Source organism: Macrobrachium rosenbergii, chromosome 5, assembly GCF_040412425.1.
Source record: "Macrobrachium rosenbergii isolate ZJJX-2024 chromosome 5, ASM4041242v1, whole genome shotgun sequence".
NCBI lineage: Eukaryota > Metazoa > Arthropoda > Malacostraca > Decapoda > Palaemonidae > Macrobrachium > Macrobrachium rosenbergii.
Window position 1 is genome coordinate 53,015,086 of NC_089745.1, and position 15,688 is coordinate 53,030,773.

The 15,688-nt window shown below is 40.7% G+C and overlaps 1 protein-coding gene across 2 annotated transcripts in view; it reads right to left on the reverse strand.

Annotated features, from left to right (window-relative positions):
* The window catches only part of LOC136838795 (luc7-like protein 3), a 57,244-nt gene that overhangs the window by 17,075 nt on the left and 24,481 nt on the right, over window positions 1-15,688 (reverse strand). For both annotated transcript variants that reach the window (XM_067104359.1, XM_067104360.1), the window contains exons 5-8: window positions 10,815-10,979; window positions 10,081-10,223; window positions 3,913-4,110; window positions 3,653-3,707 (exon numbers count right to left, since the gene is read on the reverse strand). In XM_067104359.1, the coding sequence (XP_066960460.1) occupies window positions 3,659-3,707; window positions 3,913-4,110; window positions 10,081-10,223; window positions 10,815-10,979 (555 nt within the window). In that variant the 3' untranslated portion in view covers window positions 3,653-3,658. The remainder of the gene's footprint in view (window positions 1-3,652; window positions 3,708-3,912; window positions 4,111-10,080; window positions 10,224-10,814; window positions 10,980-15,688) is intronic.

The window sequence follows — 15,688 nt, forward strand, 5'->3', positions numbered from 1 at the left end:
GGTCTTCATTCTTTGCTAAAAAGCCCAGGGTAAAGGAACATACAGCATCACCTTGGGAAAGTTCCACTCTCTTGTCAAGAGCATGCACTTCACTAGCCCTTTTGGTGGTTGCTAATGTCACAAGAAAGAGGGTCTTCCTGGTAAGATCTTGTAACGATGCATAACAAAAAAGCTTGAAGTGGGGTCCGGAGAGCCACTTCAAAACTATGTCCAGATTCCAAGAGACGGCCTCTTGCCCATTGGATTTGAAGGTATCGAAGGATTTAATGAGATCGGACAGGTCTTGTTTAGCAGAGAGGGATAGAAGCAAATCTTGAGGGGCCTGGGACGAAGGCGGCGGCTCTCTCTTGAGCAAATTCAGGATGTCCGCCAGCTGACGCTGAATGGAAGCTAGTGATGGGTCTGTTAAGCCAGCAGAAGGCGTCCGAGCTGGAGTCTTGGGCACTGAAGGGCACTTATGCGATGATGGGCGCTCGGGAACTACTGAGCATCCAGGCGTTGTTGGGAGATCGGTTGCTCTTGGGAGCTCGGGCACTCGTGAGACAATGAGAAGTCTTGGAGCAGACGAACACTTGGCCTCTTGCATAGGATACACTGGAAAAAAAGTATTCTGGGGAATCCCAGAAACTACAAGAAGGCTGCTGCAGGGGCTCCCTAAATTTCTTGTAAGGCACTGGAAGGGAGTGGACCGTGTTTGCCACGGGCATTTACATGGCCGCGATTCATCACTAAAGCGCCAGCGGCACCTATTCTCGGGGCTGGAGGCCTTGGAACTCAAGGATAGCCTATTCACTTCTGTTTGGATGCCTTTCCAACGGTTACTTTGCCGCGACCTGGGAAGTTGCAGCAGGTCCGACTGAGGCGACGACTGTCCGTGGACAGACCCCACCGACCTCCCTTGGGCCTCCGATATGACTGCTCCCAGGTGTAGGGGGAGTACGCCATTGACCTTTGCCTAGGAGCGTCTGCAGGACGAGCAGCTGCCACCTCCACTGACACTTCACTATCACTAGCACTTTTTTCCATTTGTCCATAAGGACACATACTGAAGCACCTAACTGGGTCACAGTATCCACAATTAACCCCATTTTGACATCAAAATTACATATGAGTTTCGACTTGAGAATGTCAAGGGATCGGGTTCAAAAGCAAGGGAACCAGGTAAACAAGTAGGCTGATCAGTCAGAGAATTGGGAACAGGTGACAGCGGGAGCAGGTGAAGGTAAAGCAGGAATATAGTCATCAGCAGAACTAACTGCGTCCTACTATCTACTGTCTGTTTTTGGGCTCTAGCGGCCACCTTACGTTTCCTATCTCTGTTTAATTTCGCTAAATGAGACCCCAAAACCTTCCATTTTCTAGCATCCCACTCTGAACATTCGTCACGTTTGATCAACTGAACACTCTTGTCCCCTACATTCTACGCACACCAAGAGTCATATTTCTCTTTTGAGAGCCTAATATTGCAGCCTTTGCTGCAATAGCGTAGGCTAGCCGCCCTAGAGTCCTACATACTAGGCTAAGTCTAAGAAGTCAACAATCGAATTATAATGCAAGTCAAATTGAAGAAAAAGCATCCTAAATTGAAAATTAACATGTAAGTCAAATTCAAGTCCTAAATTGAAAATTAACAGTCTTGCTAGGAGAGAACCTAATAAACACAAGAGCTGTAGGCTACCAGTACTTCACCCAAAGAAGAATCTCAACAAGAAAAGCGACGAAAGCCAAAATTTAAGCCAACTGCTCACAACTGAATCACTGTCAGAGCCGGCAGAAAAACAACTGAATCATGCTGTTGAAGTCGCTCCTCTCGTACCCTGAAAGTGGGCGGGGACCAGTCACCTACACCGACACTAGTGCTACCACGAAATTCAAAATTTTTAAGCTGCCGGCACGTGAAACTATAAGCAATGTAATTACTTGGTAAGTTACATATATAAAAAATACCATTTGTTTTCTTGCAACTTATAGGGGGACACAAGGACAGGATGAAGACAAAACTTAACTAGCTGCATAACAATTATGAGGTCCCCCAAGTGTACTTTCTATTTTAGCTTGGTTATTATGCTTAAGCTATAATATTCTCCTATTTCCAACATTCATTTATGAATTAAAAATAAAATGTGGCAGATAATACTTATTTATATACTTGAGACAATTTGACCATAGCACAAACATGTAAAATTTCCTAATTTTACAAAGCTGGTTTCAAAGTTTTATTACTGAAAATTTTGGAAAAATATTGTCGTTTCTGACAAAATTTCTTTAAAGGGGGGGATACGTCAATTGTCTGACAAGGTCAAACTTGAGTGCTTGTCGTACGGGAAATATTCCAAATTTAGTTGTAAACAGTCATGTTTCCAGTTGTTTTTGAAGTACAGCTGTACTTATGTGGACATTGCTCCAATTTGATGCCAATGTTTTCAACAGTTTCCAATCATTACATATGTAAATAAAACAAGACCTGCATAAACCATCACAAAAGCAATTGACTGAGCTTGCAATCATAAGTGTCACATGGGTACAAAATATTCTAGTTTGCTTTAGCTGTGTGGTAAAAACACTGTTTTTAAAATGAAGCAAGTTTTTATGCAAACCTGTTCATCATGAAATACCATTAAACTGTGCAGGCCACATCCATTCACAAAGCAAGTTCTAAAGAAGAAAAGTTCTACTGTACATGCTCTCCAAACTCTCCTTTACTTGAGATCATTAAGACTGCTCCTCATTCTACTATTCATAAAGACCTTCATAAATGATTTAGTAATCTTCACAATTTTGCCTACAAATTTGGGTAGTCACAAAAAAATTCTTAATTTTCTGCTACAGTCGACCGCCAGTATTCACAGGGACGTATGTGTACCACTACCCAACCCCCTTGAATAGCTAATATCTGTGAATACTTAAAACTCCTCTAAAAACGCTAATAACTGCCTATTTTGATCACCGATATTTGCAGGGATGCAGGGTTATTAGCTATTCCCCCGTGAATAGCTAATAACCGCAAATACTTAAAATCCCTCTAAAAACACTTATAACTGCCTATTCTGATAGTTCAAAACACCAAAAACCCTCTAAAAATGTTTATACCTGAATATTTTAATAGTTTCATCACAAAAAGTGATTTAGTCACGAAAATATGAAAATACAGTAATTTGTGAACAATTCTCAATGAAAAACAGCGCAAATAGGCGAACTTTCCGCGAATAATGTGTATACTGTATGTGTTCCACAGAGAAATCTGCAATTAGGTGAAGCCACAAATCCGAAAGCGCCAACAAACGGGGGTCCACTGTATACACTATAGAAGTGGTTTGAATCAAGAAGAATGCCACCATACAGAATACTCAATCTCTACCCTATCATTTGTTTCAATGTGACTTACAACAAAAGGAACCACTCTTTATAACAACTAATCTCTTATAATAATAATTTTTAACTTACTTTCCCTAAACACAAGGATCAATATATGATATTCTGGATGATCACAAGAACACTATTCATGCCTCCTGATTTTAAATAAGCCAAGAAACAATTCAATTGCAAATAATCCATTACTGAAAGAAAAACTGCTGAATTCTACATTTTCAACTTTGCTTTTACTGCATGCATTGCCAAGTTTCTGAATCCTATAAGAAGCACAAATACTCACTCTAAACTACCACTCCCTTCTGCGACCATAATCTCTTTCTCTGTCACGTCTGTGGCTGAAAAGTGTAAGAAAAAATTACAGGCATAGAAAAAAGCAAATGAGTTTCATCAATGTTACTAAATTTTTTTCTAATATATTACTTATTACTTACACTCATGCAGTTTTTTGTGCACTCTGACAAAAAAAAAAATAAAAATAAAAAATAAAAAATAAAAAATAAAAAATAAAATAAAAAAATAACAACAGCTATAATTCCTTACCTGTCCCTGTCACGTTCCCGATCTCTTCTATCTCTATCTAAAGAAAGCGTACTTCTGCTATCATGAGAACCACGGTGAGACCTGGACCTGCTTCTTGACCTCGTTCTAGCCCGTTTGTCACGTCTCTCATGCCTCTCTCTCCTGTCACGATCCCGATCTCTACTGCCTCGTTCCCGACGTTCACGATCTCTGTCATCACTGTAACCATGGTAAAAACAAAATTAAACAAGTATTTCAAGGAATCCTGTATACATTCATTTATTTCACTACAAAACATCTAAAAAATTTTCAATGCACCAATCTAATCACAATTCAGCTATGAAAAAATCATAAGGGCCCTGTTTGTAACAATCCAATATAATTCAGCTTTGAAAAAAATCATGAGGGCCCTCTTTGTTACATCTTGAAATTAAGACAACTGTATGTCTCTGGAAGAAGAGCTACAGGCCCTGAAACTCACCAAGAATGCTTCTTTACATCCAAGAAAAAATAAACCAAATGTCATGAAAGAGAACCTCAGATATTAACTCATGCCAATATCCCCCTGAAAATATCCCAAGTTATGAATATTTAATCTCACTAATAATTTTGCATATTAACTTTTCAGTTTTTAACTAATTTTTTAGTACTACTGTGATTGAATTAGTTTACTTAATATAAGTTTACCTGCACATAATGAGGTACAGCGACAATACCAAAATATTACAATATTGGTCCAGTAATGAAATATTTTTGTTTGGTATAAAAGGTAAATAATTGCTATGGAACAACTACAAAGGCATGATTTTTTTTTTACAAGCAAAGGCCAACAGGAAAGACAACTTAATGACATTTACTAAAGTCCTATGGATATAATCCACTGATAATGGCCCCAAGGTATTGCAATTTTCAAACACTGTTTCAATTTCTTTCAAATAGTGAGACGCGAAGATTGGTTCACACTTCCAGTAGGTCGACTGCAGAATGGAAGTGAGTGACATAAGTGCCACCCACAAATGTAGCAGGCCCTGGAACCATTCTTTCATGGGCCAGAATGTGGCTATGAGAATCATTGGAACATTGCCATGAGCCCAAGACTTGTTCAGCACTTCCCTGACCACACTGAAGGGCAGAAAAGTGTAGCCCAAGAGGACTCCTCAACCTAGAACTGAGGAGTCTGAATAGAAGTTTAAGTCTGGGAACTGAGGAGTCTGAATAGAAGTTTAAGTCTGGGCTCAGAGGATGAAAGGCTTTCCTTCCAAAAGTCTACATTCGGACCACCACTATGTCCGACTTGATTACTGGGTTTATGGAAAACGTGTAAGTGACTGGTTGTATTTCCTGGTTCCAGTTGGCCTAGAGGAAGAATTGCAAAACTTCTCATGAGAAGTTGCCTATCTTGACGGACGACAGTCTCCAGTAGGTTCATCCAGAAGTTGCCTATCTTGACGGACGACAGTCTCCAGTAGGTTCATCCAGAAGTTGCCTATCTTGACGGATGACAGTCTCCAGTAGGTTCATCCACTGATGGGCAGGCAAGAAGAAAGGGGCTAGAAACTTGTGGACTGTCTGAAGGAAGCTGGTGATTCTCTTGGCAAACAGAAAATCCTGAAAAGTCCGAGAGTTGAGACTCATCCCCAAGTAGAGGAACTCTTGCGATGGGGCCAACTGAGACTTCTGAAGGTAGATGATAATTCCCAGTTCCTGAGAGAGAGGAGATGTACAAGTCCTTCCTGCACTTTTCCTTCTAAGGGGATGGAAGAGGCAAGGCATCCAGATATAGACTGACGTTAATGCTTATTAAATGAAGTCACTTGCTAGCGAAGTGAGGACTCGAGTGAACACTGCACCTGGTATAGGGGCCGAAGCAAAGAGCCCAAAACTTGAGATTTGGCTGGTGCCGGATGGTGCCAAGGGCTCAGACAGGAGAAAGGCATTTGGATGCTGATGCGGGGCTCCTGAGAGACTGTCCCAGAAGGCGAACCTTCGATACTTCCTGGAGTCTGGATGGAAGGAAAAGTGGAAGCATGCATCCTGCATATCCAAAGTCATCATCCAATTGCCCTGGTGAATGGGTGAAAGGACCGACTGGTTCATCTCCATCTGAACTTCATCTAACTTGACGAACGTCTTGATGCTGGACGAAGATTTTGAGGATGCTTATGTGGAGGACTGCTCTTCCAAACCTGATGATTTGAGGACCGCAGACAGACAGTAGTAGAAGTCCTCAACTTCTATGACTCTCTTTTGAAGGAGAGAGGAGACCTCCTCCAAAAGGGCCGAATGTTTCCCGAGCCTCTTGAGTAGGCCATCAAAACAAAGGGAGAAGGGGACAATGGAGGGCTCTCCATGAACATAATGGAGAAGCCCTCCCTTGGAACCTTGACAATCCACTGTTCTGCCCCTTTCATACTCCACTTCCCTCAAAACTCGAGAGGAATGGCTCCCACTTGTGCACACAAGACTTCTTCCTCATTTCTTGGGCAAGAACTTCAGCACTTCTTGATAGTTCTTGTTCCAAGTGGGACCAATCTTGCTGCCCTCTGGTTCAGGCCTGGATTCCGATAGACCAGGGGATCCAAGGTCAACTTGGTGGGAAGGACCTACTATTCAACAGCTCACCTTGTCCATCAGAATTTGGTTTGCCCTGAAAAAATCAGGTGACTAGACTCACTCGATATGGTCTGTCCACGGTAGAATCTCACGCTGTCTGGCAGAGAAAAAGGGCGAGAGCCACCTCACTTCTATGGATGTTAGGGCTGTGGTATTGTCTGAATGGACTGCCACAGTCTTGTTGTGAACTAGGGTCGAGAAGCACTGAAGCCGTAAGTGAATAGCTTTCAGCTCTCTGACGTTGATGTGAAGGTTCTATTCTTCCAGTGACCACGTCCCGGAAACTTTTCAGTCGAGAAGCAGACACTGGAGCGGGTCCTAGACTGGACATCGGTTTACTCCCATGACAAGGGATGTTGCTGGAGAGGACAGACCACCTTAGGAACAAACACGGACGAATCCTTGGGACATCTGGAAGAATGCGCCAGAAGATCCTAAGTCGGTTTCTACTGAAGGTCCGACTTCTGGGCCTGAGTGACTCCTTCAGAGGAACAGGAGCACAAAAATCTCTTTCCTTCAAAACCCTAAAAGAGAAAAGAGCTGCAAGTTTAAGAGAGCCATCCTTGATGGTTTGACTGTATGAGAAAGGACTCCTAGCCAGTCCGAGGTGAAGTCTCTACAAACCATTGCAATCTTCAATCTTCTTGGCTAGCACTGTCATCATCCAGTCCAAGAAACTGAAGCTTCAAACAACTCAGAGGTCTCGACAAGGAGGTCAAGTTCTGCTGACGAAAAACAGTTTTCGCCGAAGAAAACACTGAGCGTCGGGAGGAATGAGCTTCTTCGGTGGCGTAAGAAAGAACCTCCTACAGATTAAGCGCGAGGGAGGAAATATGACAGAATCCTTACCTTGCTCCTCTTAGCAGAAAACCAAACTTCGAATCTCCTCGAGTGCAGCCTTCTTAGAAGATGAGGAAAGCAACGTGTGGGGAGCCTCGGTCTGTCATCTGGATGGCTCCTCATCAGGAGGGTTGAGGTAGGTGAGACCAAGGTTAGTAAAGCCCAAAAAGGGTAGGAAAGCTCGCCCACAAATACAGAAGGAGAGCCGCATATGCTGGGAGACCCATGGCTGGAAACCAGTGCTTGGTACTCTGAGCAAGATATTAATACTAAGGAGTTGGCGTCAGGTGCTTGGGAGCTGGCGCCGGATGCCAGGCATTTGGAAACTGGCGGTGGTGCTTGTGAAGAGATGGGCGCTTGAACGAAGACCACAGGCACCTGCAAGGGATCACTGGGCGCTTGGAGCCAAATACTGGTGTCCAAAAGAAGTACACACTGGAGAGAAATAACGCAATCTGGACTGTCCCATGTCCTGCAGGAAGGTTGAAGACTGTGCTTGGCTCCTTAAACAGCTAACTAGGTAGCGGAGAAAGCGGCTTCGCCTGCTTGCCTCTTCAAAGGACAAGATAAATCTAGAAAGCGCTTGCGGTGCTCCCAAGTCCGGACTGGAGTCTTAAAGAGTCCGACGACAATTGACGTACATCCACAGAGATGCCTTTTCAACAGCTGTCTGTCGAAACCTGGGGTCGATCAACAGGCTGGAATGAGGGGCAACTACCTGTGGGCAAACCCCACTGACCTCCCTTGGACCTCCGGTATGACTCCTCCCAGGTTTAAGGGAGTATGACAGGGACCTTCGCCTAAGAGAATCAGCAGGACAAACAGCCACCTCCTCCACTTGCACAACACTTTCTCCTGTCAAGGAGCTTTTTCAGTGGCTGTCTGCCAATACCTGGGAACGTGCAACAAGTTCGACTGAGGGAGCAACTACCCCTGGGCAAAAGCCACCGACCTCCCTTGGACCTCTGGCATGTCTCCTCCCAGGTTTAGGGAAGTATGACAGGGACCTTCATCTAGGAGAATCAGCGGGACGTGTAGCCACCTCCTCCACATCACAGTATCACTACTAGGTTAATTTCTTATTAAACCTAGGCTCAAGATTGGCAATGGCAAGGGTCGGTAGCAAGGGAGCCAGGCGCAGAAGTAGGTCGATTAAAAATAGGAGGGCTAGAAGTAAGAGAAAAAACGGCGGGAATGGGGGAAGAGGGAATAGCAGAGCTATCTTCTACCGTAGGCTAGGGTAGAATTCCAGGCTAAGGGAAGCTCATTTCTCGGCTCTAGAGGCTGCTTTCCTTTCTATCCCTCTCTAACTTGTCTAGTTGTGATTAAGTACCTTCTACTATTGCTAACCATAACATTTAGCACAAGTTTTCCCCCCTACTATATTTCTGCCCCCTAGATTTATTGCAAATTGCATGAGAATCGTATGAAGATTGATTGATCTGGTTTGTAACTTCGCTACAACAGCGAAAATAAGAGAACTTGAATCAGACAAATATGAAAACCAAAGAACTAGAAATAATGATCCTGAAGGCTAATAAAGCTTGAAGGATACTCAATTAAGCAATCATATTTCACCAAAATCCAGTCATACAACCAAAAACCAGTAAAAAATGCAGCAAACCCCAAATGTTACTTGAGAGCAGGCAGAAACAGAGTGAGGTTTTCTGCTAAGTCGTTTCCAGTACTCCCATTAGTGGGCGATGCTTGTCACCTACACTAAATTATCGAAGTGCTACCACGATTTTTTAAAGAAAGCCTGCAGCGCGAGTTAGAACTATAGCTATGTATTACTTGCTAAGTTACTTATATGAAAACTGATTTTAGGCACATACAGTAAAAAAAACTTGCAACATGTCAAGTCCTTTTCCTATGAATTGGTAAGAGCACAAAAGAGTAGAATGTCATACAAAACATTGTGTGTTTATGAGAAGGATCTCTCATCCAAGGAAACAAGATCATGGAGAATATGTTACTGGTCATTCCCTTGGTACCAGTCACAGGCTAGGAAAGTACTGGGTTCTATTTACAGTAACCAAATTTTACCTTTAAAAGGTGATTTTTTATTAATCTCAGAAGTTCTTGTGCATATCAACATTATCATTATTATTATATTATCAATAAATAGTTTAACCAGACCACTAGAGCTAATTTATTCAGCTCTCACAGGGCTGGCCTGAAGGATTTATCTTAATTAATTTTAAGATTTAGATTTTACTTATTACATCCCTTCAAAAACTGTAATTTAACTGAAAAAGATGGAGAGAGTCTTGACAATTTCTTCAATTGATTTAATTCCAAAATTGGACACTCATTGTCTGTTGTCAATTATATTTTGAATATTCACAAAAAAATATTTAATTGTTAATGTTTCTCTACAGCATGGACATATATGGACTGGGTCATGTTGGCTATTCATGGGTTAAGCAAGAGTGAAGAAATCTAACTGGTGTTTATCCTCTGTGGATTACTAGGTAAAAAAGAAAAATTTCCCTAATATTAAACTGAATTTAATATTTTTATGATTTCATTACCAAAGCAATTATATAAAAAAATCAAGTTACCTCAAAAAATTAATGAGCTTCAGAGTGAGGGTTCAACTACGTTGAAAGCAACTCTTCAACCGATAAATTAAAGGACTTAAACACTTTATTTTTCACAAAATGGCTCATCTAACTTATTACCACTTAAATGCATCTCATTAAGGAATTTCTTATGAAGGAAGAGCTAGCTTACCCTCTCCTCCTCCTCTCATCATCTTTCCTTCTGTCTTCTTTCTCCCTCTCCCTGCGTTTCTCTTCCTCAAGAAGAGCTCTATGTCTGTTTTCTCTATCCTTTTCTCTTATAGCTTCGCGTTCTGATCTCGCTTTCTCGCGACTCTGGAAAGGAAAATAATGTTCTTTACTTACCATTACACCAACAATTTACGTCTGGCAAATTAAAGTATAGGTGCTGTTATCTGACACCTACAACCAGAGTGGGATTCAAGTACTGTAACCTGAAAAGGAAAGTAATCCAAGACTTTAAAGCCAAGATTTAACAAACAATATACCATTACTGAAACTACTATTTATGGAAGACAAAACAATAAGAAATATATAAAAATAAAAATGTAACAAAGATAAAGCAGAAAGAAATAAAACACATTAGTCTTTGAATCTAGTACATTATCACAAACACTGAAAAATATAAAAGATTTTCAGCAAAAATTACTAACACGTACAAGATCTTGTTCACTGCAAGCTGGGTGCAAAATATAACAAACATTATGTAGTTATTAAATGTAATTATTAAATAGTTTAAGTAGATGACTGACCTAATTCATTTGGCTCCCATGTAATGTAAACAATCTTGAAATCCCAGTAATGTCTTACCTGGAGCAACATAAACTCTTAAGATCATAGTCAGTGGGAATTTTGTGGAGCAAAGAACTGAAATCCAAATATCAAAACAGTAAATTAGTTACTCACATCTCTAATCTCCTGGATCGCTTGCCGCAATTTAGCAAAACCAACATGTTGCTTGCCTGTTAAGTGGTCATCGATTCTTTGTTGCGCATCTCCAACAATCAGGAATGCACCACACACTTCACACACTTCCATCTGCTTTTCCTGTGAAGCTGCCATTTCAGCAGCCTAAGGATTTGAGAATATCCACATTATAATAAAAATTTAATGTCATAACATAGTTACAGCACCAATCACTTTTCAAGATTTTATGAGGCCTGGTCCATCAAAATACACAAAACTTTATGGCTAGTAAAAGGACAAACTGCATGACACAGATGTACACTTACAGCATATGAAAATAAATGGCAGCCTTTTCATTGTAATTACTGTATGACAAAAAATTAATGTTATGTCTTCCCTTCACAGGGTTCAAAGGCAAAATCACAATTTATATGGTGGGTCAGAGGTGACCTGCCATCAGCATGTAAATATTCATTTTACAAAATTTTTGGCATCATATGATTTCACACTAAATACCTTTCTCATTTCACTTCATTTTAATAAGGAGGTTGTCAAAGCATCAATGAGAGTTGACAACTTATTTCCCCTGACTCCAGATATATACAGTGATATCCAAAGTAAAATCATTACTTCTAAAATTACTGTAGACTGAAACCAAGTAACATTTACAAACTCAAAAGGGCTTATCCTAATAATAAATCATATGAGAGAGGGAAAACTGGAGCAAGTTAAAAGTTAAAGAAGTCAGCAGTTAATACCATCTACAGTATATAAGGCATAAAAATCACTGTTCAGATATACCAATTATGGAAATTTATGATTAATAATTAGCTTGCCCAGGCCACAGAATTAACATTCTCAACTCACACAGAGCTGGCCTATGGAGTGTTCTTAATAGATATACAATGCAGATTTTATAACAGTGATTTCTCAACTTGTGTGCAGCGGCGCCCCTCTGCGCTATGAATATCCCCCAAGTGCGCCGCGAAAAACGTTCCACTCTCCCAGCGTTCATCCTAGCTGCGTGGGAGGAAGGTACCAGTGCATCTTTGACTGTCAGTGCATGTTATTACTGTGGTGGTAATAAGTTTTGAACCTTGCAAAACATGGAAAAGTTTACCATAAGAAAACGCATCTTGTTGACACTGATAACAGCTGAGGTGAAGTGGAAGTTGATGATGATTCACAAGGTATATGTGTCGAAGACACTGGAAATGAAGCAAGATTAACCACTGAAAGCCAGCCATCTTGTTCATATCCAATAGTGGAAAGTGAAGTGACACTTCAAAGTGAGATAAGTTGTGCAGGTCGAAGCAGGGAAAGCGAAGTGACAGCTGAAAACTTGCCCAGTCATTCAGGTCCAAGGGTAGCCTCAGCACGTACACATAGCAGCAAGGACATTCGCAGTAAATCATTTCGCTTGTATAACGAGTTATCTAGAACTTGGGTTCACTTACTGTGATGACAAGTTTGGTCCAAGACCAAAGTGCGTTGTCTGTGGCATTGTGCTATCAAATGAATCTATGACCCCTATGAAAATGAAGACATTTAACAACAAAACTTAATCACTTCTCTCAAAAATCTGTGGATTAACTTTAAAAGACTTTTGAAAGATATCAAACAACAAAGGTTTGGGTTTGAGAAAAAAGTTAAGGTAGCAGAAAAAACACAAAAAGCAACTTATTTACTGGCGGAGCAGATGGCAAAACATATGAAACCTCATTCAATTGCCGAGTCATACTTTCTTTCAACTTGTTGTGCTCAAGTGAAAACTTTGTTTGGTGATGAAGCAGGAGAGAGAGAGAGAGAGAGAGAGAGAGAGAGAGAGAGAGAGAGAGAGAGAGAGAGAGAGAGAGAGAGAGAGAGAGAGAGAGAGAGAGAGAGAGAGAGAAGAGAGAGAGAGAGAGAGAGAGAGAGAGAGAGAGAGAGAGACAGAGAGAGTTGGTAGAGCTCTCTCGGGATGACACTGTTGGTAGACGAATTTAGGATATATTGTCCGACACTGAAAAGACTGTCACTGAGCTCATGAAAGATAAAATGTATGCTCTGCAGGCAAAAGAGTCAACTGATATTGGAGGTAAATCCCAATTACTAGTGCTTATCAGATATATTGCTAATAACAAAATAAATGAACAATTTTTGTGCTGCAGAGAACTTGTGTAAACTTCAGGACAGGATTTATTCGAAAGAAATGGGACTGACGTGGAAATTATGTGTGGGAATTTGCACAGGTGGCTGTCCATCTATGGCGGGATCAGTAAAAGGTTTCGTGTCATTAGTGCGGGAGGAAAACCCACATCTGATTACTACACATTGTTTCTTATTTTGTGAAAATCTTATTGCAGACACTTGGACTTTTTTTGGGGTTGGAATGAAAGCTTGTGCTTGAAAGTGTTGCAAAAATGGTAAACTTCATAAAGAGCAGACTGTTTTCCATTCTCTGTGAAGAAATGGGATCTGCCCACGAAAGCCCTCTCCTCCATACAGAGGTCAGGTGGCAATCAAGAGGCAAAGTGTTGTGGAGAGTACATGAACTGCAAGAGGAAATGCTATTTTCTTTACTCTTCAGAGAAAAATGACATTTTTTTAATAAAATGAGGTTTTATATATACTTACCAAGTAATTACATTGCTATTAGTTCCTATTTTTCATGGCAGCTTAAGTTTTAAATTTTGTGGTAGTGCTCTATTGTTTTGGTGTAGGTAACTGACCCAGCCCACTTTCAGGGAAGAATAGGTACAACCCGGCTCAGGAGCTCAACTGGTTCATGCTCTATGTCCATGAGACGTACCAAGTAATTACACTGCTGATTCCCACATAGGCAGGAGGTGGGATACATGGACATATTCTACTTAAAAACACTCAGTAATGGAGATGAATTTGAAATAGATAGACAACCAGCATTGGTAAATGCTTGTTGTAACCTTACCTGGTGAGAGAGCTACAGCAGACGGGTACTGCCTCTGGTTGGTGCTCATCATCAACCTGTAGTGGCGCAGCAGTCAAGCTGAGGGTTGCCTCTCCTTTAGTGGGTGCCTTGCAACCAAGGAGCGCTCCGATGGTTGCCAAAGCATCATAGCAAACAGAGATGTGCCCTTGCCCTGGGTGCAGTACGGGAAAAATTTGACCAAACAATTTTGTTACCTACACAACATGTAAAAAACCAAACCCAACCATTAAAAACAATGACTGATGGGTACTCCAAGTACACAGTAAACACCAGGCTTCCCATAACTCAATCACCTAAAGCCATGGCGAGGAGATGGAGAAATAGAAGATATACTCCTATCCTTCCTCCCCCAGTACCAAGCCAGCTATGGAGAACGGACCTAACTTACTGCAGTTTTCATAAGTGGTCTCCACATCACACACTGAGAGGCAAAAACAGTGCTACACTTCCAAAACGTAGCTTGAAGCATAGTAATTATTAGTGTCAGCTAATTCTACAGGTTCAATGCAGATGACTTATGATAATTCATTATAAAGAGAAATTGAATAACAAACAAGGGTTAGCCTACCCTTTGGTATATCATATACAGTAGCCTAGCCAACATTATGCTGTACTCTATTTTCACATATCAACACCGTATTATACAAACATCAAAATAACGAATGTGCATCTTTAACATGGATCTTTTAAAAAGTTATGCTTTACTACACTATCCAATTGTATATATTCTCATATTGCTTTTGCATTATAAACTGCAATCATAGCGATCAAATGTTGTGGTTTGGGAATCGATCACGCGGTGTTCATTTTGCTGCATTTAGCTCAGTTCAGAGCCCTTTTCTTGCTTCTAGTTAGCGTAAATGAATCTCTAGATACTTTATTTATACAGGACAAGGATATTTTTCGTTATATGTAGTGTCTTTACGTCGAAATACAACTTAAATATGTCTCGTTTTGAAATTGATTTAGCTATTTTTTTCGTTAATAGATGACGTTGGCAGCTGGCCGTTTGGGAGCATGTTTGTTTTGTGTAAAAAGAATAAAGTTTCCGTTCGCTATTTTCTCTTGATTTCATCATCATAATACGCGCTTTATGTATTTATCTTTCATCGGCGTGAAAACAGCAGTAATTTGTGTTCTTTCATGCCCAGTAGTTTTGATTAAAATACTTTCTTTCCAATTTTATTTACGGTCGAGTTTTATCCATGTTGCCGATGCACGATAATTTATAGTCATTAGCAGCTTGAATATTGTTTTCTCAGCTTCAGCTACAACTTGCAGCTTAAAAGTTACTGTAGCAGTGTGTTTCCTTGCCGATCTTTTCTCCAAAGCAATTAAGGGTATAATGTAAAAAATATATCAGTCCTATTGTACAGCACTTAATGGCATTTGTAACATAACTACAGTCATTGTTTAACTGTACGATGGTTAAAATACAAGCAAAACAGTTGTTATCCGATTCAATTATTACCAAAACAACAGTTTCCTGTTCGGTTGTTCATGGCTGTACGCATTTACGCAAGAGTAAAACGTTACTAACTATACTTTTATCATTCTCTTTTACTTTTTTAACTAGAAGATGGAATAAAGAGATGGAGGAAAAGAAGTTGGTCTCTCTCGCTGCCTGATTGTAAGCTGCTGCCTGTGCCCGTGTGAAATCTAAAAATATTTTCTAAATATTTTCGTATCGGTATTAATTGCAAACCCCATCATAAACTCGAAATATAGTAAGTCGAATTATCGTAGCTCAAGCACTACCTGTACATGTCCAGGTTGGACCAGTCCTGGATCATTGCATCTGTTGCCCATGCCAGAGGGTTTGGGACTGGCGAGCAATACAAGGGAAGGCAGAGATTTTTCGACGTCGCAAACAGGTCTATCAACGGCTTCCCCACTGTTTCCACAGGTCGATGCACACCTGTGG